Below are 26137 nucleotides of genomic sequence, written 5' to 3' on the forward strand. Positions count from 1 at the left end.
AAAAAGACAAACTGGTTAATTGTAACTTTTACTGTACATAAATTTTTATATTTCTAAGTTGAAATTAATTTTTCCTTTTTTGTTTCCCATTTTCGGTTCTTTTGCGGATTATACGCGATTTTCACTATCCGCGGTGGCCCTGCCACTTAATTTCGCGGATAATCGGGAGTGTACTGTAATGTAAACGCTATGACAAGTACATCATCTGAAATAATTTAAGAAATATGACAGTGAAATTTTCAAATAGTTTTCATTGCAAACAAGTCAGTAACAATATAGTACGAACTAGATGAAACTGTGTAGTACCTGATACTGTTGTGGTTTTGTTAATAATTCTATTTTTAATATTAATATGGTTCTGACACTGACTGCAACCAAAACTTCATAAATGGCAGAATAATAACAGTAAAATAAAAGCAGTAAGATGCTACTAGAAAACTAACCACAAGCATGGCACTTCAGATATAAACTTTCATCATCCTGCAACAATCTCATCAATACTTTTTTCAATGTACAATAAAATAAACAGGTAAAACAAAACACACTCATGTATATATTGTACACAATCACAACTTTGCATAAACACATCCTTAATCTCAAAGTTATATATAATGTTATAATATGTATAGATCATCTTTAATTTTAAAAATACAGCATAGTAATCTTTTCTTTTACACTAGTTCTGACAACAAAACAGTAAAATCCTGTCAGTCCGAGGGGTCTCTATAGTTGCAACCCTTGGATTTGTGAAAACCATTGATTCCTGAATAATTAAGACAATTATAACAATTTTAGCTGTGGTACCTATCGCTGAAAAGTAACTTTTTTTTCTTCGCAAAGTATTCTGATGCACTCAGCTCTGATTTTATCTACATAGCTGTGAAAATAACAGCTAGCCACAGTATCATTAACATATACTGGTAGAGTAAAATAAATATATTTTAAATTTATCTCTTAACTATACAATTCTAAATAAATAATAATTTAAAGGAAATGTTTTTTGGAACTTTAAACACAGGCAGTAGTATAATCCGAATTGTTATAGCTTTTGCGGCCCGTATCAATATACAACATCTTTGTTAACTCTTTTGCTGCAGAAAATGGAAATGTAATTTTTACCCAGAAAGTGTAGCAGTCAGCACCCATCATTCAAGGGTTGCTGGCAAAGTAAAAGACACGCACACAACTTTGCAGTATCGCTTTTACAAAAGGCAGCACCAAATAAAAACTAGTTTCACCACAGACATGCATAGCTGCATAGGAAAACACCTTATTCAACAAAAGTTGCATGCCGCAAGGAGGCAATATTTCATGCGAGATAAGTTAAACAGTTAAAAGATTTTAATAACTATTACCAATGGAACTGTGTTTTTAAAGGGATAAAATGTATTAGATGTTTTAATACCTATAAATCAGCTACCTTTTTTCCAAAATACATCAAAAATGATTAATAGTAAAGAAGTGATGGAGTAGCAAACATTCATACATTCAAACTTTCCATTTATATAATTACTTCTAGGATAGGATGTTTTCATCCAGTACATGGGCTATCTTAGTTCAAAATTTAATTCAAAATACAATAAACCCCTGTTAAGAAGTTTCTCAAAATACTAGAAATTTAGACTAATTAGTTATTAACTTGGAAATTTTATTAAAAGGGTAAACTGTATGTATTTAAAGGTCCAGTGTTAATTATTTTTAAACATATTTTGCAGAAAATTTTCTTAAGTGAGATTTTACTAAAGTTAAATTTTAGATAAAATTTAGTTACAAACATTCAATCATCCAAAATGTCAAATGTATGTATTTGTAGGATGAGATAAAATTAAAATATTATATTAAACTTATATTTTTTATTTTCTGTAGGACTGTACATGAGTCAAATAAAGTTCTTGAATAGAGACATTATCTGTGTAATAATAAGTTTCCCAATCCTACGCCAACAAAGGCTAGTTCCGACGGTCCATAACAGTCCCCTGAGTGCAGGGGTGTACGCTGGGGAGGAGATGTGGAAGAAAATAACCCCTCCCCAATGCCTAAAAAATATATAATTTCCACCAACAAAAGGAAAGAATTTGAAACATGGGGCAAAATAATTCTATAACCCCCCCCCCCCCCCCCCCTAAAAAAAAAACCCAGGCCACTTAGGGTTCCTTTGCTTGTTCATTCACAAGTGCCAAATATTCATTTTACATTTAAAAAGATGGTAAAAAGTACAGCATGGCACAAATTACAAATTGAAACAACTGACTTACGTCTTAATATCACTTCACCTTCTGATGTAGAGTGAAAACCAAGTTCTGAAGTATGGATTTATGGAGGGTTTTACGAATGCTAAAATGTTTCCCAGAACTAGCTACCATAAACAAAGTTTATCATTTTATTTTTCAATATCGTACTCTGAAGTTTTGCCAATACCATTATGCCTATCTGATAGCACTAAGCTACCTGTACACACGGCTAGAAACTTTTACAAAACTAAAAATTTGAAGCTTTTAGCGTAAAAACTTTTTAAAATGATGCCATAGTCCCCACACTGAGCAAAACATGAGTCCATCAGGCAGATGATCTGTTGCCAATCTCTCAACTTTGATCTACCACAGGGTAAAACACGAGACAGTGCGTCAAAACACACACATTACAAGCCGCACGTAGAAACAGATTTCATACATCCCTAAAAAAAAACCTCAGATTTATAACAGCAGTGGATTTCGAATCCCTGGACTGACATGAGTTTAACTGTAACTGAGATTTACACTAATACTTATTAAATTCTCTCAATAAATTAATAATATTTAAAATGAAATATTTATCATCATTTCTCATTTCAGAGATTTCCCTTAAAAGTCACATAAATATTATTAAAAACAAGTGTAAAATATTTATTTCTAACTTGTTATAAAGCAGAAGTCGGCCACTGTCCACAAAAACAAAAAGTTCAACAGTGAGAAGAAAATAGCTGCAAAATAAAACCACACAATCTCATTTCTAGGATCTAATAGTTTTGAACTTATCTTGTACACATTCCAACGATGTAAATACTGTAAATATTTCTTTATTTATTTATTTTTATTTTTTTTGTTTAACTCTCAGCTTTCTGGAAATAGCATTGAAACCACTTGTGGGACCATACATTTTACTGAGCTACCTGATTTGAAACACTAGTCAAACTTGACAGAAATACGTATGTAGAAGAGAGTGAAGGATAAATTAACTATTTTGCATTACAAGCAGCATAATCAATAATTATTTTATTTAATATGTATTTGGTACACCAGGTAACCATGGTGGCCCCGGCTGAGTTTCAATTTTTTTTAAAATACTGATTGGACGAAAGTTAAAAGTCTATTGTTAATAGAATTCACAAGAAACTTTACAAGTAATGTGATACGTACAGATCATGTTTACAGTTATGGCCACAGTAATATACATTTAATAATAGGGAGGGAACCTGACAAATTATTTCCCCTGGGTCCTTGGTTTTTCATTATGGCCCTGTTTGTCAGTTATTATTATTATTGTTGTTGTTATTGTTGCTTTATATTCTTTTAAATCTTCACTCATAATTTTATCGAACAGCAAAAAATTAACTTACAAAATAAATTTAAAATATTATTTTTTAAACCACATTTAAAAATACGTAAATTGTTTAAAATAGAAAATTCATCTTTAAGGCTAATGGGTCAAATTGCTGCAAATGTCACGTTCAAATTAATGCTTGGGTTGAAAAATAACAATTACAAACAGAATGCTACAAAACTATATCATTCTTAATGTATTGAGCACTCAATTAAGTAAAATTTTCTTTTGTGACTCGCTCAGATTTGAATATGTTTCAAATGTCAAGTATAGTATTCATATGGATTTTCAGGGTGCAAAGTACAACTATTAATGTAGATAGACAGCTGGAAACTTACTTCTTTCCTTAACATCACAATTCTCAATTTTGTTTGAATACCTACATTAAAAAAAATAAAAGCTAAGTTACAAATTCAATTTAACTTATGAACCAACCCAAATCTTGAATAATAATCCAAAACAGAGTATCCCAAGATTCTCCCATAACTACCTGTTCAGATAATAAAGTAATAAATCATAAATGAACAGTTTAATAAATCTGTTTTCATTTGTCATCTATACTACAATGTAAAAAGCACAATAAGCACATTTATATATTGCAAAAAATGCTAAATATCACAGTGTATTACATCTAGAGACATATGTAAAAAAAAAGCACACATATCTCTTGCCCCTTAATTTCACATACCTACAGTCATTCTTAGACATTTTATAAAAAAAAATAACATTTAGGTTCGATAGTAAAGCATATGATCACAAAATATAACTAATCCCTTATGGCTCACCCAATGACTTAACTGCTAAAAAAAAAATAAAAAAAAAATTAATTACGAACAATTAATGTTACTTTCAATGTTAATGGTACAAGATAATTTTCATTTGTCAAATATCTATGCTATAGTCTCAAAAATGAATCAAAACCATTGTCAAAGCAAGCATCACAGCTCATGAATAAATTTTCTGTACCAATTACACTATGCTCCACTTACTGCGTCCTCCAAAAAAAAATCAGCTTGTTTAAATTACTAATCAATCTTCAAAAAAAATTAATTATTAAATACCCCAAATAAAAACACCAAACTCTGGCTACGCTACCCTTCACAATGTCCGCAGCTGAGATCATTGACAGTTCCTTTACACCCCAAGGGTACTGATCAGGCGACCATAAATGATTGGGGTTGAAGTGTACACATAGGCATTGTATGGCATCATAACTGTTGTGTTTTCTTATTGTTTATACAGAAAACATGTAGCAATAAATACATAGTATTATTGCTTTTTACCATCTTCTAATGAAGCAATATTATTTTTAATGAAATGATTGCAAGCCAGACATTAATTAAATACTGGGATTAGACCAAGATCCAGAGAAATAAGTGGAACCAGGCAATGCATCTTAAAATTGCTCGATCAAAAATACCTCTTTTTAGTCATTTTTTAACTAAAAATTATGTTAAATGTAATTTTGTATTATACACTGACATAATCGTTTTTTTATATTACAATTATAGGTTTTGGTATTGTGTGTTTAAAATTCTATAAGAAAATATAGTCATGTAGTTTTCTTTTTTTAGGTTATACAATACAGCAAAATTTCATGTAAGTAATTTATACACAGGCAATTCTAGTTTGTTTCTTTTTCCGTTCGTTTCTACTTTTAATACATAGTTTTTAGTTATATTCCTTTCTTGTCCCTTCCCTAATGAATTACACTTCGTTGGCTTGGTTTTCTTCCCCAAAAAATATGTTTAATTTTTAATTGAGAACCGGGTTAACCAAATTCCCGGTTTATCAGGTTCCAATGTATATTATAATTAGTCATTTTCTATTCTATACTCAAGTTTTATATTTTAAAGTAATTTGTTGCAAAAAATCAGGTTCTCTTGCCTTAAGCATTACAGCATTATTGCCCATGAAAATCTTTGCTAGTAACTCCCCGCTAGATGGTGCTGCAATGCATAAAATTCTAAACTGTTCAATGGATCTCCATGAAAATTGGTATTTATAGACATTTTTTTGAACATGGAGAATATTTTTGAGACATCCTTATTGCTATTAATAGCCACTAGATGATGCTGCAGCGCATCAACTTCTAAACCGGGTAAACAGAAAATCATAGGTCATAGACATACAAACAGAAAGTATGTGTCATTTCTCTATGTCCACCACACTGTCATATAGCGCTATCCATTTTGCTTTAACTCACGGACAATACTGTATATCACACTGTGTTCAGCCTGGGCAAAGCCCTTTACTGCAGCTACAACTATATTTGAACATGGAGGATATTTTCACAATACCCATTTTGCTATAACTCATCACCAGATGGCGCTGAAGTGTATTATCTTCTACACCGTTCAACCGATTGGTATACATAGATATTTGAACATTGAGAATATTTTCGCAATATCCATTTTGCTATAACTCGCCACTAGATGGTTCAACCGATCGTCATGGAAATTGGTATATTGTAATTTTTACTGTCCTTAATCCTCAGTAACAACAAATAGTGATTGTGACTATGTTAAGTATTTGGCGAGTGAGTTTAAAATGGAATACCATTTACAATGCTTTATAGATTCTAGATTACATACAAACCATTAATTTGAGATACATAGAGGTAAATAAATAGACACTGGAAGGACAACATCTGCCAGGTTCTGCTAGTAAGTGATTAACATAAGCTTTCCAGAAACACTTAAATATATTGTAAATAGTTCCATTAATATATATTATTTTTTGTTATGTTTAAAGCAAGTCTACATACTTAAAAGCAAAAGTGTGTCTAGCAATAACCTCAAAACATAGTAAACAGTACATGCATAGTTTAGCAGAAAGATACACATAGTAAAATGAAGTAAGTTTTCGAAGAAAATATTAAAACTTAATGATCATTCGTTGAATTTAAAAAAAAAAAAAAAACCTGTGTAACATCAAGAAGAGTAAAACCGAGTTTGAAAATGGCTTCCACAAAAATTCCTTCATTTTCATACGAAGAAACTGTTAAATAGTAACACAGTTCTTGATCCACACTTTCAAAGCTAACCATTTTGAAGATATTTTTTTATGTTTATTCTATAATATAGTACTAAAAACTAATATTTAAAATCATTCTTCCCTTCCAGTAGAGTTTAATTTACTTTGTAACTAAACTCAGTTAAGCCCGTATTGTAACTAATTTGCAGTGCAACAAGTAGCATGTATGCGACTCCTGTAGCCCATTAAGTGAGGATGATTGCGACACGCTTGACTGCAATAGAATACTATCACAAACAAAAATTGGGAAATTTTCCCTTATCAGGGAAGAACTATGATTGTTGGTCACTTGCAACACCTCAAACTTGATGCACGTATTAAGATTCCAGTCCAGATGCTCTGCAAAATGAAACTATATTGGTTTAAATGCTTTAGCACTAACATTCAAATCGACAAAGGCCACACTGAAAATTTTTTAGACCTCATCCTACCAACACTGCTCTGCATGCCAATAAGACGTTAATTATAATTATCCTTCATTTTACTTTATTTTATTTTACAAACAGTGATCGCAGCTGGGACAACAATTGAAAGCTGTAACACCCCCAACCTGACAAACTGACATACCCAACTCATTCTGTTGCGAGCTGAAAGTTTAGCTTACCTGTATGCAAAACTAACTAAAACTGATGTAGACCATTAAAACAATTTATACTACATGCTGATTATCAGATCCTTGAGATCAAAAGCACCAATTATTTCATTTGTGCAACTATTGTACGTACAGAATTTTTTTGCTTTACTTATTATGCCAAGGGATCCTTTAGAAATAAATAATGCACATTCACATCTCTAAGCAAATGACACCAAAATTAACTTAAGTTTTCGGCAAGAGGCTTGAAAGTGGAGCATAAGTGTAAGTAAATATATTCCTTAGTCACTTCCGTGCTCGATACCACTCAGAAAATGATTCAAACTGAAATCAGTTGTGAAAAACGTTGCCGATGAGTAAAAATACAGACCGATACCCGATACCACCACGATCTTCAACTCACAGTTTCAACTGCGTCAGCAGCGTCCTCTTCTCCGTTTCGGATTCACTTCAGCAAACGTAACGATTCGAAAAAGGTGGAACTTCCTCCGCCCTGCCGGGGAATCATAAAACGCTAAGACGAGGATCGGGGGGTGAGCTCGCCGGAGGGGGCCAACAACTGCTCCGGGGGCCCGTCGCGGAGGCCCTGGTAGCCCCGGGGCTGAGTCCTGGCCGGCAGGCTCGACACTTCCGAGGGAGGAGGAGGGGGGAGACCGTCCACGGGGGCTTCGTCCTTGTCGCCCGCACTGCCCTCCCCCTCGTCGCCGCCCGGCCGCAGCTTGCCGATCCTGGCCTGCACGATGCCCAGGTGCCGCAGCACGTAGTCCTCGCCGGGGGCCAGCTGGTGGGCGCGCCTGAGGCAGGCCTCCGCTCGCAGCAGGTCGCCGCGCTCCACGTGCACCACGCACAGGTTGTGCAGGCCCTGGACGTTCTCCGGGTCCAGCTGGAGGATCCGCTTGTAGCACTGCAGGCGTGAGAACAAACAGCATGTCAATGAACTAATGACTTACACATTGAGAAGCTGTACTTAAACTGCAAAAACCTCTCTATACAAAACAAAATTGAATGGACCAAACATTTTTGTTTGTTTGTTATAAATATAAGCCTTAAACGTTTCCCAATGTGTGAAAAATTGGGTTTTTTTTTCCCTCGCCAAGAATTGAATCTCGGATCATCTTGGTTAGAGGTGAGTGAGTAATATGATTAATTAACCACCAAAGCTCCACTAAACAGCGAAAAAAAGTAATTAATGTTTGTTGCAGATGCAAATCCTTGTATGTAAGTACATATTAGATATTTTTTTCAATCCAATCATACACTTATCAGTAATCAGGTAATACAGGAAAGCACCAGTACAATGAACTTCAGTTAAACGAACACTTCACTTAACCGAACTCATTGTTTGGTCCCGCCAAAAACGTGTATAATAACCTTGAATTTTATTTCATCTTAACGAATTTTACGACGGTGGTTTTCTTCGTGAAACAAAAATATTCACTTGAACGAACAACCTTGAGGCAAATTATGAAAAAAATTACCATCCAAAAACATGTTCTTTATTTTTAATTTTCTTATTCAAGCGTAACAGCGTGTACGTAAACAAAAACAATAACGGAACTAGTATGTGTGCGCACGTACTATCGAAATTAGTAGATTAATTCTCGTGTTTTGAAATAATATTGGAATGGTATTACGTCCGTTGTACGATACAACTAGTACATATTCTCGGATTTTTCGTTTTTTGGCTACTTACATCACGATAATTTTTGTACGGTACTTTGGCTAACCTGTGTTTTGATTTATTTTTTGAAAGTCATTTTTTTCATCACAGTCCATAGTGTTTTTGTCGTGTCTACAGGCGTGAAATTTTTTACGTTTTTCAATAGTGTTGTGTTCTTCAGTGCCGGTTGTAGAAATGAAGCGTGTGACAGAACAAAAGTGTATATGGGGGAGAAAAAAAATAACGCAATTCATCAAAACTTTCGACCTAAGACCTAAATATTCAAAAGAATGACGATGCTTGTCGTCTTCTAATGTTTTGGAACACCATGCGTTTTGTAATGTATGCACGTGTGACTTTTCGATTGCACACGTTGGAAGGGATGACTGTAGAGGGCACATTGAATTAAAGAAACATGCGGAACATTTTATAGTCATGACGAGCAATAAATCCATATCGTAGTTTTTTCGCTACATCTGAAGAAACGAAAGTAACTAACGCAGAGTTATTGTTTACAAGTTCTGTTGTTTGTTTATAAGACAGTTCTTATCCAACCAGGATAAAAGAAGCAAATAAAAAGACAATTGTTCAAAAGTATAACTTTGCTTACTTTGAATTGAAGGTTGAAAATTTCCTGTAAAATTTTTGACATTTCTTACATATTCAGATGATTGTATTGTTCAAATCGTTTTTTTCTTCTTTGATTCATTAATTTTCATTGTATTCATATGCATAGGCCTACATTTTTCATTTTTTTTTTTGCATATTATTGTCCTTATTTTATCTTGTGTGTGTCATAATTCCTCAGGAAAAATTTATCGTGCATGATTTACATGTACTTTTTCCATATAATTGTCATTACTGATGGGTGTGATTTGAGGTTGGCAGCTCTGCCTACAATGTGTCTCCTGACCATAGACAAAGCATCAGCAGAGAGTATGTGAACAGGTTCTTCAAGCGGCCATAGACTAATGACTGAGATACTGAACCTTAGTACACTTAAGGTGTTGCATGTGTTTATCGGTATACATATTTATAACAATGCTTATGTTTCAGTATAAAGAACTTCAGTATAACAAACTCAACTATTTTTTGGTCCCTTCACGTTCTTTATAGTGAAGCTTTCCTGTATTCCTGTGTCAGGTGCAGTAAATTTGAATGTCAATAAATATTTGTTATATGACTACAAGCAAAAAAAAATAAAAAAAATAAAAAAAAAATGTTTACACTGAGCTGGTTTGAGATTGTTTTTCCAACTACATTAAAAACTATCACTTTTAGACATAGGGAGGTTTTATATCTTTAGTGAAATTATATACTGCAGAATCTGTTTAAATCAGATTAAAAAACCAAAATACACAGATTTAACAACACTTTTCTTTGGTCAAATGATGTAATCCTAATCTGGCAGTTAAGTGACTTAAGGGGATTGGTGCACCAGCATCGTATTAAAAAAAACAATATATTTGGTAATTATTCAGCTGCTAGAGAAGATTTGAACCATTCTGGTGTAAAATTTATTTTTTTATTTTAATTAAGTTATTGCTGATTTTCGGGAATTTTTTTAATTCAAGCTTTATTAAAAAACTATAATGAATTCAGTGGTAAAACTTTCGCAGATAAATTTTCAGACACGGGAGATATGACTGTGACCATTATTTTATCTGTAATCATTATTAATTTAACGTATTTACAATTTGAATTTTAATAAATGAGCTGCTACGAAATTGCGTGATATTCATTTGCGAATTTAATAAATTCGCGTTTTCATTTGTAATTCAAACGCCTACATATATGTCGGCTGAATGATTGACTTTATTTTAGTCTTAAGCTTATTGCAGTCGGACCTAAAGTAAAAACGTAGCTGTAGAAATTTGAGCAGCGTGCAAGCTCGGATACGAGGAATTATGGAGCGCGCTGGACAGTAGTGACACCTTGCGACAGTTTCTCTAACTTTTTGCAGCCTGCCACAGCTGTCTGCTGTTTACGAAGGGGAGATGGGATTTCGCGGGAAACTGATATGAAGATCAACGTACTCATTTTCAGTAGATAAGAGAACGTGTTTGGTCTAGCTCGGCGTATAATTGAATGGTTATTCTCTGTTATTATTTAGCACAGTGATTTAGTTAGATGTTTTTTGTTGTAAGCGTGAGATTTATTCAGGAATAAAATGCCGAAGAAACCTCCACCAAGCAGAGTACACAAAAGAACAAAACTATCGAAAGCCATTATAGCACTTAGAAAAAAGAATAAAGAAAGATAAGAGATTATTTTATTATAGCTTTTTTTATCATACATTTATTTTTCAGAGTTGCGTATGTACAACGCGATGGACGCGATGCGACAACAGAAAGATGTGTAAAATTGTAAACATGTTTTTTTTTTCCCAGCAATGCGTGAACCATTCATAAACTATACTCAACATGTATCCGTATAATTACGTTTGAATTTTTTTTATGACAGGCATCAATGTTAACAAGTTTATTAAGCCACAGACTTTTTTCAGAAAAATAAGTGTAGCAGAAAACACTCAACATAGTCTCACACAAAATCAGTTTACATGAATGCAGTTTTAAGAAGTAAGCTACGTAAATAATAGTTAAACATTATTTAATATCTGCTGGTAACGTTTCCAAAGTATCAGCTTCGCCTTCATTCACGAACAATATTCGTAAGCTTATTTATTTATTTTGCTGGCGTTTCGTTGGTGACTGTTGGGACTGCAAAATTAGTAAACATTTTTCACCCTATCCTGAGTTAAATTTAAGTGTGCGCGGTTAGATGAGGACCTAGATATGTCTCAGGCTTACGCCTTTACACTCTACTCATGCATTAACCATGCGCGTAAGGGCGCGTTGCCATTGACCTGTAGGATAGTCTCAACAATCCTCTACGGACTCGAAAAATGTCACCTGCTCATTGGCTACTTGACTTGTGACAACTGTTTGTTGTAATGCCTGTGATTCATCGTTGATTTTGTTGAGGAGTTTTCAGTGATTCAGAGCCTCCCATTTAACTGTGGCCGTATTGAAGAAGCAATACACATGTTACATGCTTGAATTCATAGCGAATGGAAACCACAAATATTTACTGATGTAGTGGTTGGTAAAAAAAAAAAATATATTATTTGTATCGCGTCCATCGCTTCGCGCCATGTTGGCTCCTATATTATATGGATTTACAAAATATAACGATTCATTTACGACACTTAAGATAAGGTGTGTAGGATTTTAAGAATTCACTTGAATTAATATTTAAGAACATATTTCAGGATAACTTGTGAAAACGCTCGTACAGACGGCACCGGTTGTGATGACTCATTGTTACCAGAGCAGGGGCCATCTCGTGTACACGAAGTGGCATGCGAAACCTCAACACAACTCGAAAATCAGTGAGTGTTACATTGAAATGTGTCCGCTACAAATGTTCAGGAATTATAATTTTGAAATCGAGTAGAAATATTCCTGCAATTAGCATTAGGTATATTTTAATAGACATTGAAAGCGAATCATTAAGTAGCTTCAAAATCCAAATACCGGAATACAGATAGTCTGTAACAATACAGACCTCACCGACTAGATATGGTCCAGATTGTTAATACTAACACATTTGAAAAAAAACTGACTAGTTAATGAATATGTTGAAATTTTGTAAACCTGTTACTTAAGATGATTGGTGATGTAATAATGTCTCTTGGAAACTACATAAGATTTTAACTGCTTTTATTTCTCCATAAATTTGCAAATCACCATGGCGGCCATTTTACAATCACGATTTAGTTCTTAAATTTTAAATTAGTTTATTTGTTGAGAGCCTGGTACAATGTATCTGACCACTAAAGCGATCCGAGCCGCGTAGTGTATACTACTGCGAGGTTGCCGAAGTAGGCTCGGGTCGGGACGATTTCGCTGTGAAGAAACAAAGGTTTTTAATACATAGAAAATTATCCCAAAGCCGAAATTTGTACAGTAGTAGAATGAACATTTCTTAGTAACACGTCAAAAGTTTAAGTACTGCCGCAAACCTTGTGTGTCACACCGAAAACGAGCAGTTAATTTTTTTTGTTACGATCCACAATAATGGATATTGCAAATGCAGTTTATGGAGTAGACCGTCAGTATGGAACCCAAAATAATCTAGAAACATTGCCCTATCTGAGGATAGTGATCAAAAGCACAAAGTTTAAACATGTTTCTATAAAATAGACCTTTTAAATCATTAAAGTTAACGAATTCACTTTCATTCAATTTTAAGGAAATATAAATACATCTTACATAAACTTAAAGAGCCCAACGTGGAAATCGCTTAAAGTAATCGTTGTTGCATATTTATTCATCTTTAAATTGGTATATTTTTTAAGTGTCTCATACAATTAGTGACCACTAAAGCGATCCGAGCCGCGTAGTGTATACTACTGCGAGGTTGTCGAAGTAGGTTCGGGTCGAGACGAATTTCGCTGTTAAGAAACAAAAATTTTTAATACATGGAAAATTATCCCACAGGAAAAATTTTGTACAGTAGTAGAATGAACATTTCTTAGTAACACGTCAAAAGTTTACCGATGAAACCTTGTGATCACATCAATAAATGAGCAGCTGAGTCCTTAATGATAATTTCTACAATAATCCACAAAAATGTTTCGTAAATTTAATAACTTTAATACTTTTTTAAGTCGGTTCTCATTATGGCGCCAAAGTAATATAAAAGAATGTCCTACATGGTAACTGTGATAAACACCTCAAAGTTGAAACGTCCTATTATTAAATTGGTAATTTTAATCATAAAAGGTAAGAAAAAATATATTTTTTATAGAAATTTGACTACATGTTACATAAATATGTTGAGCGTAACGTCAAAATCGCTTCATAAATATTGTCTGTGTTTTTTTTTTTTTAAGGTTTAAATGTGTATATTTTGAGTGTCTGGTACAATAGTCTGACCACTGAGTATTTCAAGCTGCGTAGTGTGTGGTGCAGCAGTGTTAAAGTCGCTCGTGCTGGGACTTTTTTGCTCCAGAAAACTAAGGTTTTTAATGTATGGTAATTCCAGACTGAATTTTACTCTGAAAGAATAAAAGTTTCCTAACTGCAAGTGATTTTTGCTGCAAACGTAGATAAAAATCTTCCAGGATGCAATTTGCTTAGGTAAAAATGTTAGTATGATTGACTCTTTAATTTCTAAATTATAAATAAATAACAACAATAGAACTTCCCGGAAAGTTGTGATAAACTGACAATATTGTGCGAGTAGCAGACCCGTACGTGACTACAGAGAAAGGCTATTTTCCTTGACCGTTAGGATTTCTGGGACGAACACCCTCTCACAGCTGGGGTCATAAAATACGGTCAAACTCTTGCAAAAACATCCACCACCGCTCTTTGCCACTAGCAATTCAACGAAGTAAGCTAGGCGCAGCACTCCAATGAATTAACTTAGAAAAAAAAATACTAAATATGTAATTCTATCAATACATTTTACAACACAACTTATGTATTATTTATTTTCTGGAAACAAATAATATTATCATACGAATTATGTTTAAGAGTGACAAAACTCAATAAGCACATTAACGGTGTATCGTTTTCTTCAATTGTTATATAGTAAACTAATTTCATACAATTAAATATATATATATATTTTATAATATAGGCTACATTAAAATTTTGCACAGTTCTGATCTAAAATACAGTATTTACTCGTGTATAGCGCGCCCTCGTGTATAGCGCGCACCACGATTTTTGCAACAAATTCCAAAGAAAAATTTTTTTTTCCCCGTAAATAAATTGTACTAACATTTTGTGGTACCTGTTAAGTAATTACGTATGAAACAAATGATAATTTAAATTGATGTGTGGTGATGCGTCAGGAAAATACTTAAACTCTGCTGTGTAGACGGAAGATAATGAAGCGCTGTATCGTCTCAACTGGTACGTGGACGGGAGGAAGGGAGGCAGGCAGGAATGTGACACGGAGGACTAGATGACTCACCGGTAGCAGCTGCGACGAAGCGAAGGAAGTGGGAAGGGGACTGGTGTCAACATTCTCTCTCTCTCTCTCTTTTATTTTACTAGCTGTAGAGGGGGAGGTCTAAAAATAAACAAGAGACCTGCGAGCTTGCGCGCGCGCGTGTGTGTGTGTGTGTGTGTGTGTGTGTGTGTGTGTGTGTGTGTGTGTGTGTGTGTGTGTGTGTGTGTGTGTGTGTGTGTGTGTGTGTGTGTGTGTGTGTGTGTGTGTGTGTGTGTGTGTGAAAGAGAGGCCTTGTTGCTTGTGCGTATGTGTGGGGGCTGGCCAGAAACGTCACCCGTCAACCGGCAGTTAACGACTTCCACTCCTCCCCGCCTCATCACCCAACTTTTTTTTTTCCGTGTATGCGCATCCTTATTTTTTCCTTTACTTGAGGGGAAAAAAGGGCGCGCTATACACGAGTATATACGGTAATATAATGTATTAGAAATAAAAAATAATTATATTTTTGGTATTAAAATAATTTTTAATAATAAATTTTTTGTAACAAAATACGAACACACATATATAAAACCAGAGGTCCTCTAGAATTTTGATTTACAAGTTCCAAGCAGAAATTGTTTGTTGTTAATTTTATTGTATCAAAAATCATTCATATATAAAAAAAATAATATGTATATCTCAATAGATGTAACATGAATACACCCTATCATATGCATTAAATATATTTTAAGTAATCCATAAATAAGACCAAGTTTATTGAGTGTCGCAGTACGCAGCGTGTTTCAAAGCCCGCCGGCCGTGAAAGATCAGTACGGCCGTAGTACACTGCAACGCTCGGGCAGCTTTAATGAGGCATCTAATTATGCTAGACTCTTTATAAATATACTATCTTAAAGCTAAAAGTATAATTAAAAACATTTATTTAGACATTTTTTCGTATTGGGCTCTTCAAATCGGTGTAAATCGTATTTTTATCTGGGTGGCAAAGATAAAAAAAAAATATGTCGTGAATTAATCGCTTTATATCATAAATATTAAAAATTTAAATTTTTTCTAACATTAATGGGTGTATTACAGTTTCTAGATTATTTTGGTAAGTTTATGGACAGTCTAAATTAAAAACTGTATAAATGGGTAGCATTTTAATGGACTGACGTAAGTTGCTGTCACCTAGGACTTAAATGCAAATTTTCGGTGATAACGCACAAGGTCTACAGCGGTAAACTTTCGGTATGTTATTAAGCATAGTCTCTACCACAGTACAAAAATTCAGCTTTGGACAAATTGTTCACAGGTTGTCTTGGTTTCCTGGAATAACACGAAAGTCTACGCGGGGAAGCCAAGGGCGGCTACCTGATCCGAGAATGAAGGATAGGGCGAGATGGGAAGCGATAAGAGCTGGTTGGGTGTCCGTGTTGGAGAGAGAGAGATAGCGAGAGAGAGAGAGGTGATATTGTGGAAGACCTTCGAAAGATTCCCGCTAGATGGCAGAGCTGCAACATTCGACAACCTCCCCTCACAGAAGCTCTCTCGCCACTAACTTGCCAAATCTCACCCGCTAGCTTATATACGTGCTGGCTGGCCATACAGTAGTAATAAACAAGCATTTATGAAACACTTAAGCTCATTTCCAACAAATTCTGACGAATGACTGTTTTTTGTCCTGCACCACTCCCCTTAAGTCACCTAAATAATGGGTTAAAAAATTGAGACTAAATTCAAAGCAAAGGCATTTGTTTTGGTCTGTTTAATATTGTTTTTATTCTATACTAGAAGAAAATTATTTGGTTCAAGTAGACATACACTATTAATACTGTAACCGCTCAAATACCAATCACATAGTTTTCCTTAAATCAGCAACACTTAAAAGTGGCGGACACTTCATATGTGAAAAAAAGTCGAAACTGTGCAACAAGTTAATGTGTTTGTTGAACCTACCATCTCACTTCAATAATATGTTACCTTCATCGTTGTAAGTTTCAAGTGGATGACTCTTTGGAAGAAACACTCACGTGTAGTAGCCCACTCAAAAACTAGTTATTTTATTTCACCAGTTCACATCAAGATCAAGCGTGTTTGGTCATGCTGTAGCATGTCCCCAGCTTGCAATCGGGAGATCCGAGCATCTGTTTTTAGTTGTCTGTCAAGCTGTTGATGACTACCTAGAAGTTCCCTCCCCCTCCCCATGCCCAAAAAAATAAAAGTAATACTGTAAGTGCTGATGCATCAACCTTGCGCTGCTATTCTGGCATTGTTTACTCACTCACCTCTAACGCCAGACGGCAAGGATACAACTGAGTTTTAGGAAGCGGTGTTATTTTTTCCCCAGCGTCACAGACCCGGCGGTCGCACAGTGAACCCCACTCACGTTCTCGGCTGCGTCCAGGTCCTTGATGTTGTTGATGTAGATGTCGCCCAGCAGGATGAGCCCCTTGATGTGGTCGGGGTGGAACCTGACCAGCTGGTTGAGGAAGGGGGCGGCCTCCAAGGGGCGGTGGTCGTCTGCCAAGAGCAGCGCCAGGTTGAACAGGGCGCTGCGGAAGTCGTCCTTCAGCTGGACCGCCCGCCGGAACCAGTGCTCCGCGCCCGCCACGTCCCGGTCGTCCATCGCCAGCATCCCCAGGTTGAAGTGCACTCGCTCGTTCGTCGCGTCCTGCACGGATAAATGGTGACGTCGGGGTCCTTCGAGACAACGGGACGAGAATGGAGACTAAAGTCCGCCGCACACGGTACAATATTCCTTACAATATTGTAAGCTAGGAGTCGTACTGGCTCTGCCACCAGTTTCTTCACTCGAATTCAAACTGGATACTAACTAGTAGCTGTACGAGCTGGGCTACTGGTTTTGCGTAACAGACAGGGTCCCATTTTCGTTGCTTGGTGCATTCCAACAATATTTAAGGAGTGGCCAATCAGAACTCACGAAAACAGCACGAGGGTTTGTTTACTCTTTTAAGCGCGCGCATGTCGTGATAAACATGGACGGAAATAAGTGGACTAGTGACCGACTCCTCGTTTTAATACCTAAATGCATACAAAGAAGAGCCTTGTTTGTATGCAGTAAAAAAATGTGAATTATCATAATAAAAATTTGTTGTGGAGAATATTCTCTTAACAAAACTAGTAAGGCAGCTAGAACCGTGTGCAGCAGAAACTTGTAGCGCACCTAGTGTTTCAGCTTGTAGCCTATACAGTACGGAAACCAGTAAGCATTCTAGTAAGCAAACTAGTAGAAAATATTGTACCGTGCGCGGCGGGCTTAACGGAATGAATGGGTGCGAGTAACTAAGAGCACTCCGAGAAAAAATCACCAGCCCACCGGAAAATTCGTCACAATTCCCACTTCAGTTGGGAGCCCAACGAAATTTTTTTTCCAGCTAACAATAATTTTTAAGTGCAAACACTATCCAGGCATCTGACAGCTTACCCACCTTGCGCAGTAGTTTCAGGAGCCTCTCGCGTGCAACCTTCCGCAGCTCGGCGCGTCCCAACTCCTGCAGCAGGATGGCCGAGTTGAGGAGCGCTTGCTCGTGTTCTGGATCAAACTCCAGGGCCTTGTCCAGGTACGCCAGTGCCTGCGATGCCTTGCCTTGCTCCAAGAAGACCACACCCAGCTGCAAAGAGAGGCACTTGCTTCACTGCCAAATCCCCAAACTTAGCTCCCTCAAAATGATAGCAGTGAAAGGTTCGGGACCACAGCCGTGCCAGATTAACGATTTTGTGAGCGTTGGTCTTCAAAAAATTATTTCGGAAATGTACCTGTGAAGTGAGAAATTTAAAACATTAGGTAATCCACTAGAAAACAGGAAACACTGTATTGAAATAAAAGCATAAAGTAATGATAAACTCTGAATTAACTAAAAAGCTGGCAACGCAGTAATGCGGCCAAGGTAAAAAGTTGGAATCCAACTGAAAAAATCTGAACGTGAGCAGTCGATTGTAGCTGGATTATCGAATCTTAAACACAGAATACCAGATAAGAGACCTTTCACTATACATGAATGAAAAAAATTGCAATAAGACCAACAGCTAACAATCAAATATTTGAGACAATTTTAAAAAAATGTTTAACTCATGTTTTTTTTAAAAATAAAAATTAAAAAAGTATATGTTTAGGCAGGTAGTTAAACTCATAGTCATATATCATATAGTAGTTTGTATGTATGTATCCCAGAAAATAGAAAATAACATTTTAAACTTCTGTTAATCATAGGTACAGCACTATACATAGCAAAACCCTGGTAAGAAGTACTTGAAGGTACTAAAAAATTCAAACTTATTAATAAGAAAAATTTATTAAAAGGGTAAAATTATACCTAGTGATAGGTCAAACACACAAAATTTGAAAACTTACTAAGCAGGAAAATTTTGTTAAGTGGGATTTTCTTAAGATGGTTTTACTGTAATATTGAGTTACGAGCAGGGACAACTCCAGGGCCGGGCAAGCCGGGCAACCACTCAGGACCCGGCTCCGCACCGGCCGTTATATTACAGACGCAATTGTAATATGAATTTTTCTTATGATAAATTATGAAAACAGTAGTTGAAATTTAAGTTACAGGTTGATTTAGAAAATTAATCTTTAATAGGTTTTTTTGACGTGATAACGTCTTATAAATCGATGAACGCCGGCTGCACGCACGGAAAAAGCATGACTCATTGTCACGTTCCGCCAGAGCCAAGCGTGCAAAGAACCGGCCAACCACCGTGCGAGAGAAAATCTTCTATGATATTAAACAGGTTAAGGCGGGCTTTTTAAAAGCAGCAATTTAAAAAAAATTTGATTTATTTGTCCAATTTCGTCATTTCAAATTAACAATTTATTGACACTGATTTGATTTCAGTTCATTTCTATAACTAATTGTTCGTGAATATATCAGTTCATTTCTATAACTAATTGTTCATGAATATATTTAAACAAATTATTTAATTTAAATTTGCAAAAGCTGTTAATAATATTTGAAAATTAAAAATATGCAAATTTTTCATCAATGTTTTCTTATGACGTTATCACGTAAAATTATCGTCCGTGAACCGACTTTACAAACAACCCCCTTTGTTCCCCTCAATTTTTCTGGAGGGTTTCCAAAACCATTTTTTTTTTCCTTGGGCTGTTCTGAATCCCTCAAGGCCCACTGGCAAGCAGAGGCGTAGCCAGGGGGGAGGGGGGGGGGGTTAGGGGTTCAACCCCCCCCCCCCCCCCTTTAGCTCCCAATATTTAATTAATTAGCACCAAATCTTTAATTAATTTCTTATTCATCACTCAAACAAATTTCTCATTTTAAAATTAATAAAATTTTTACCATTACAATATTTAAATTTAAGTACCGAAAACTGCTGAAATTAGTGGTGCACCGATGCGGATACCGATGAATCGTAATCGGCGATTATGGGTACTTACCGATTAATCGTAATCGGAGATTATCTTAACGATTACTTTGCCGATTATTTACGTCTCGGCGTAATTAAGTAGGTTTTTACCGTGTAATATTTTGTTACACATTTTAGGACGAAATACCGTAATATTTTTATATATTACAAAATACATCTAACTCTGTCATATCATAATTACAGATATTTCGTTAAGTTTAATAAATTTCATTGCCTCGAACAATAAAAAATAGATTTTTCCTACACGTTTATTTACGTTTCGTCTTTTGTTTAGTGGCCTTGTACATTACCTATAGCCAGAGACGTAAAATAGATGGCAAGCAATAAAAATACCACATACAAGCAGTTGCAGTGGATTCTATGACAATCGATCTTTTTGAGTCGTAGTAGCGGTTCAAAATCGTGGTCCCGATACCGTCTAGTTTTTATCACTGCGTTTTACAAACTCGTTATGGGCGTCTTTGGTAACATTATCCGTTTGTTATTTGTATGTGACGTGAAAAGTGAAAAAGTATTTATAATTTTATAGCCTATATTCAGTCAACATAAATAAAATCACATGTGCTAGAATTGGTTTTGAGTCATTTTTATATAATTATAGTGAGATGGCGAGTAGGGAGAAAAAAAGTGAAGTGTGGAAACATTTTTCTATAAACTCAAGTGAACAAAATAAAGCAGCATGTTTACATTGTCAAACGGTAATTTCTTGATGCAACCTTATGTGATAGTCGATAATAATGCTAGTTTTCCGCAACAAAAACTTACCCATTGAAAATTACAATTATTAGACTGTAGTTCAAGTTGTTTACAATAACAAATATTTAAATAGAAGTTAATATAATTTACACTTTGCAATGATTTAATAGTGTATTTTATATATTTTTATACTGTTACTATAACTGTATTCTCAATTTTACCTAATCTTGTTATTAAATTCACATGGGAATAAAATTTTTTGTGTGCATTATTACACTTAAAAAAATTTCTTCATTATAATCGGTAACTGAATCGGTATCTGCCGATTATTGCTCTCATAATCAATAATCGAATCGGTAATCGGTGAAGTCATATCGGTGCACCACTAGCTGAAATAGCAACTATTTTACACCGTGAAATCCAAATTTGACCGGGGGGGAGGATCCCCCGACCCGACCCCCCACTTTCATACGGGGAGGGGGGGGGGGGGGGGGAGTTAATGCTTCTTAACACCCCCCATACACAAATCCTGGCCACGCCACTGCTGGCAAGGCCTCCTCTCGCTAACGCAGACGGCACAGGGCTGCGAGGCCAGGGCACTCACGTTGTAGTATATGTCGGGGTTGTTGCTGTCGTAGAAGAGCGCCCGCTCGTACACCTCCTGGGCCTCCTTGGTGCGGTTCAGCTTGAGCAGCACGTCCCCGCGGTTGATGTACGCCTGGGTGTAGTCGGCGCGCATGCTGATGGCCTGCCGGTACAGCAGGTCGGCCTCCTCCAGCCGCGTCTCGTTGCGCGCTATCAGGTTGGCCAGGTTCAGGAACACGTTCAGGTGGTTGGGGGCGATGCGCGCCTGGTACGACTCCCCGGGCTTCGCCTTGGGCAGCAGCGACTTCGCCTGTCCGCCAACATCAAGGCTTCGTCTCACACTGCTGGTAGGTTACATGTTTGGTTTCCGAGTAATAACTATCGTTTAGGGGCTGTTCTAATACCTTATACCACAATCACCCAACACCACCATCAATACCTTATACTACAATCACCCAACATCACCATCAATACCTTATACTATAATCACTCAACACCAGCATCAATACCTTATACTACAATCACCCAACACCACCATCAATACTTTATACTACAATCACCCAACTCCACCATCAATACCTTCTTTCCACATCTCCGTGCTGGAAGAGGACTTTTCTAGAATAAATAACATTGTATTTTGGCCAAACGGCTGCTTGTTAAGCCCCTTCTACTGCAAACTACATCATGATCAAATTCTAAACAACAACTCTGCATCTGAAGAACCCATCATCAGGCCTAGTGCATTCACTTCCACATCCACCTCTACTTCTATTTCCGCATCCACATCTACTTCAATCTTGGTGCCTGGAGGAGCATCTTAATCTCCACCTGTGAAACAGTTTCTTGAAGAATATTCAGTTGCGTATCAAAATGTGAGAGGTTTACGAACCAAATCTATTGAATTTCAGGAAAACCTAATTAGTTCACATTTTGATATTATTTGTTTAACAGAAACATGGTTTAACAAAAATAATATAAACTCTCACTATTTTACAGACCGTTATTTAATTTTTAGAGACGATAGAAACTCACAACTGACAATGAAGAATAGAGGCGGAGGTGTCTTATCTGCCATCAATAAGCATAAATTCTTATCAGTGCATCCTTTGTATGATTACGTTTTCCCCGGCATCGAAGCTGTCTGGTTAAAAATAAAACTAACGCCTACGAAATCATTAATACTTGGTACTATCTACTTACCTCCAGATATCACACCTAATATTTACCGGAATTATTTTGAAGCCTTGGAAGATAAACTGCTAGTCTGTTGTGATGATATATTGATTCTTGGTGATTTTAATGTGCCTGGCATTGACTGGTCTAATTCTAATCCTGATAACATTATACACTCACATGTCAAATCTAAAGCCAGTTACCTACTGAATTTCACATCCAGTCTTGGTTTATCACAATTTAATTGTACCCAACCAGCTATAAATCTCTTAGATCTGTGTCTTTCTAATCTTCCTCATTGTTTGGTATCACATTCTGCTGATATCCTTATCAAAGAAGATATATTCCATCCCGCTTTAAATATTAACATCATGTTAGAAACATGTCACAAGAATATTAATCCCTCTTCTGTGTTCAGAAATTACAAAAAAGGGAATCATCTTGGTCTTTACAACTCTATTAATGACTGTGACTGGTCATACTTTTATAGTTCTACTGATGTTAATGATCTCGTGGATCAACTAACAACTTGTATTTCTGAAAAAATTGATACTTATATACCTCTTTCTATTAAAAAAAAATCTAAATATCCCCTTTGATTTTCCAACGAATTAATAAGTGCTCTTAAATCTAAAAAACATTTCCACAAGTTGTACAAAAGAAATAATAATCTATTCTACTATGCAAAGTTCTCTCATTTTAGAAAATCTGTGAAATCTCTAATTAAACGCGACAAAATCCACTGGACTCAATCGACAAACAACAATATCAAGAAAAACCCTAAAAGTTTCTGGAGATATGTTAAATTAATGAAAGATGGTTATTATGAACAACTTTCTCTTAAAGTAAATGGGGATATATCAAATGATCCGAATGTGGTAACGAATGTGTTTGCTCAGTATTTCTCTAGTGTATATGTAACCCCAAATACTTCTCCCCCAATAACTACATCGGTCATGTCTGTTGAGACTATAGCTGTGCCTAAAATTTCTGAAAGTCTAATACTTTGGGCAATTAAGGACTTAAAATCAACTAAATCCACAGGTCCTGATGGCATTCCCAATTTTATTCTTAAAGGCTGTGCCCATCTTTTAGTACCTCTACTTTATCACATTTTTAACACCAGTCTGAAAACGAATATATTTCCCAATAATTGGAAAATAGCAAAAATGATTCCTATTCATAAAAATGGTTCAAAATTAGACGTCTCAAACTACAGGCCAATATCATTACTTAATGGGTTCTCCAAAATCTTTGAAAAAATTATAGCTAAATTTTTAAATTTTCAACTTAGTAATACTCTCACCAATAATCAACATGGTTTCAGGTCTGGTATGTCTACTACTACTAATCTTCTTACCTTTCTTAATCCTGTATATAATATAGTTACAAATAGGGGTCAGGCCGATGCCTGTTACTTCGACTTGGCTAAAGCCTTTGATACTGTAAACCATTCCTTACTTCTTATTAAATTATCCCATTTTGGTCTCTGTGGAAACTATATCAATTGGTTCTCAAGCTACCTATCCAACAGAAGTTTTTTTGTATCGATCAACAATCATAGATCTTCTCAGTATAATGCGTGTTCTGGTGTTCCCCAGGGAGGTACTCTTTCACCTCTTCTCTTTAATATATTTATTAATGACATTACACAAGTACTTTGCTACTCTACTGGAATTCTTTTTGCTGATGACCTAAAAATTTATAAAATTATTTATTCCTTAGAGGATTGTGAATTATTACAAGAAGATATTATTAAAGTTAATAATTGGTGTCTAAGAAACTTGGTCAAACTCAACAAAGATAAAACCAAGGTTATATCGTTCACTAGGAAATACCATCCGATTAAATATTCATACAAATTAGCGAATTCTATCATCTCTCAAGCCCACTACACAAAGGATCTCGGTATCATCCTTGAATCAAAACTATATTTCCATAAACATGTAGATTACATATATTCCTATGCACGAAGAACTCTAGCGCTTATAAAATTTATTACTTCTTATGCAACCAACTCAGACTCACTTATCTCTCTTTACATGGCACTTATAAGATCAAAATTAGAATATGGCTCTGTTATCTGGAATGGTATCAACTTAACAGATACTGAAAAAATCGTAAGTATTCAAAATAAAGTTATAGATTTAATTATTACAAGGAACCTCCCACGCCCCAATTGGACACCTCTGGTAGACCGTAGGGCCTATCTTGATGCTCTTTTTGTTCATAATTGTTACATTAATAAATTCAGATGCCCTTATCTTCTTGAAAATACTGCCTTAAGAATTCCTCAATTCAATTCCCGCTTACGCTCTACTCTGTGTACTCTTATTACTAATAATGATATTATTTATAGACTTATAACAAATTACAATAATATATATTTGAATTCCAACAGTGTTTAATTATATATATTCTGATTTATGTCTATCATAGATATATTATTTTTCCTTCAATATCTCTTAACATTTAATAATTTGATTTTACCTGTATTAATTATGTTTGTATTTGTTTTTTATTTTTGTTAATGACCTAGTTGTTATTGTTTTTATTTCTATATATCTTTGTTTGTCTTGTTTATGTATTTGTGTTTCTGTGTTGTTATAAGCTTTTTTTTTTCTGTATTTTGTATTTTAGTTTTTTTTTTCATGCCCACCATAAAAGTGTTTTAGCTGTCGGTGGGCATGTCACAAATACAAATAAATAAATAAATAAAAATAAATAAATTATACTAGTCACCCAAAACCACCATCAATACCTTATACTACAACCAACATTTATAATAATGGTTATAATTTCCTTTAAAAAATATAGGTCAAATACATCACTATTATTACAACTAGGATTAACTTCACAAGATTCAACATAGAATTTGTATCATAGTATGTTCTTAAGCAAAATAATTTTTTATCACATGGAAATGAATTATTGTTTGCACAAGAAAGTTTATGATTTAAATGACCGTGGCATACTGCCTTAGAAATTGTTTGAAAGTGTACTGAACGCCAAGAAAGAAAAACATATATTTTTCCATCTTTAAAATTTGCAGTATAAACATTTCTCTCTCGGTAAACAAACCCACATCAACAGTGAATCGCAACCATGACACAAAGGGACCCTAAGAAATAGTGAAGAGCGAAATACGGCAAAATTCTACTGTTTTTATAAGTTTGTAGTGAAATCTCAACATCGTGGAAACACGAAGACTGTGGCACTGCAAGATCCCTGCCCTCCCCAACTTTGCAGAGTATATTTAGGACATGATGATTTTCAGTAATACAGTGTGCATCAGCTGATTATTTAGTTCAAGGTCATGGGAACCTAGTTTTGTATTTGTAATTTATTGTATTGAATAATCTTATAATAGTTTCTGATTTTATTATTTTTATTCAGAAAAGCCTTTTAACTATATTTTTACTGGTTTCCACATTGTTTGCTAGGTCAGTGTTTGATTA

General features: G+C 35.3%; 1 protein-coding gene across 3 annotated transcripts in view; it reads right to left on the reverse strand.

Annotated features, from left to right (window-relative positions):
- Window positions 1-4621: 4621 nt before the first annotated feature.
- The window catches only part of LOC134533984 (protein O-mannosyl-transferase Tmtc3), a 57938-nt gene continuing 36422 nt past the window's right edge, over window positions 4622-26137 (reverse strand). For all 3 annotated transcript variants that reach the window (XM_063371849.1, XM_063371847.1, XM_063371848.1), the window contains exons 12-15: window positions 21526-21816; window positions 18266-18448; window positions 17203-17487; window positions 4622-8111 (exon numbers count right to left, since the gene is read on the reverse strand). In XM_063371849.1, coding sequence (XP_063227919.1) covers window positions 7722-8111; window positions 17203-17487; window positions 18266-18448; window positions 21526-21816 — 1149 coding nt within the window. In that variant the 3' untranslated portion in view covers window positions 4622-7721. The remainder of the gene's footprint in view (window positions 8112-17202; window positions 17488-18265; window positions 18449-21525; window positions 21817-26137) is intronic.

This window comes from Bacillus rossius, chromosome 7 (genome assembly GCF_032445375.1).
Source record: "Bacillus rossius redtenbacheri isolate Brsri chromosome 7, Brsri_v3, whole genome shotgun sequence".
Taxonomy (NCBI): Eukaryota; Metazoa; Arthropoda; class Insecta; order Phasmatodea; family Bacillidae; genus Bacillus; species Bacillus rossius.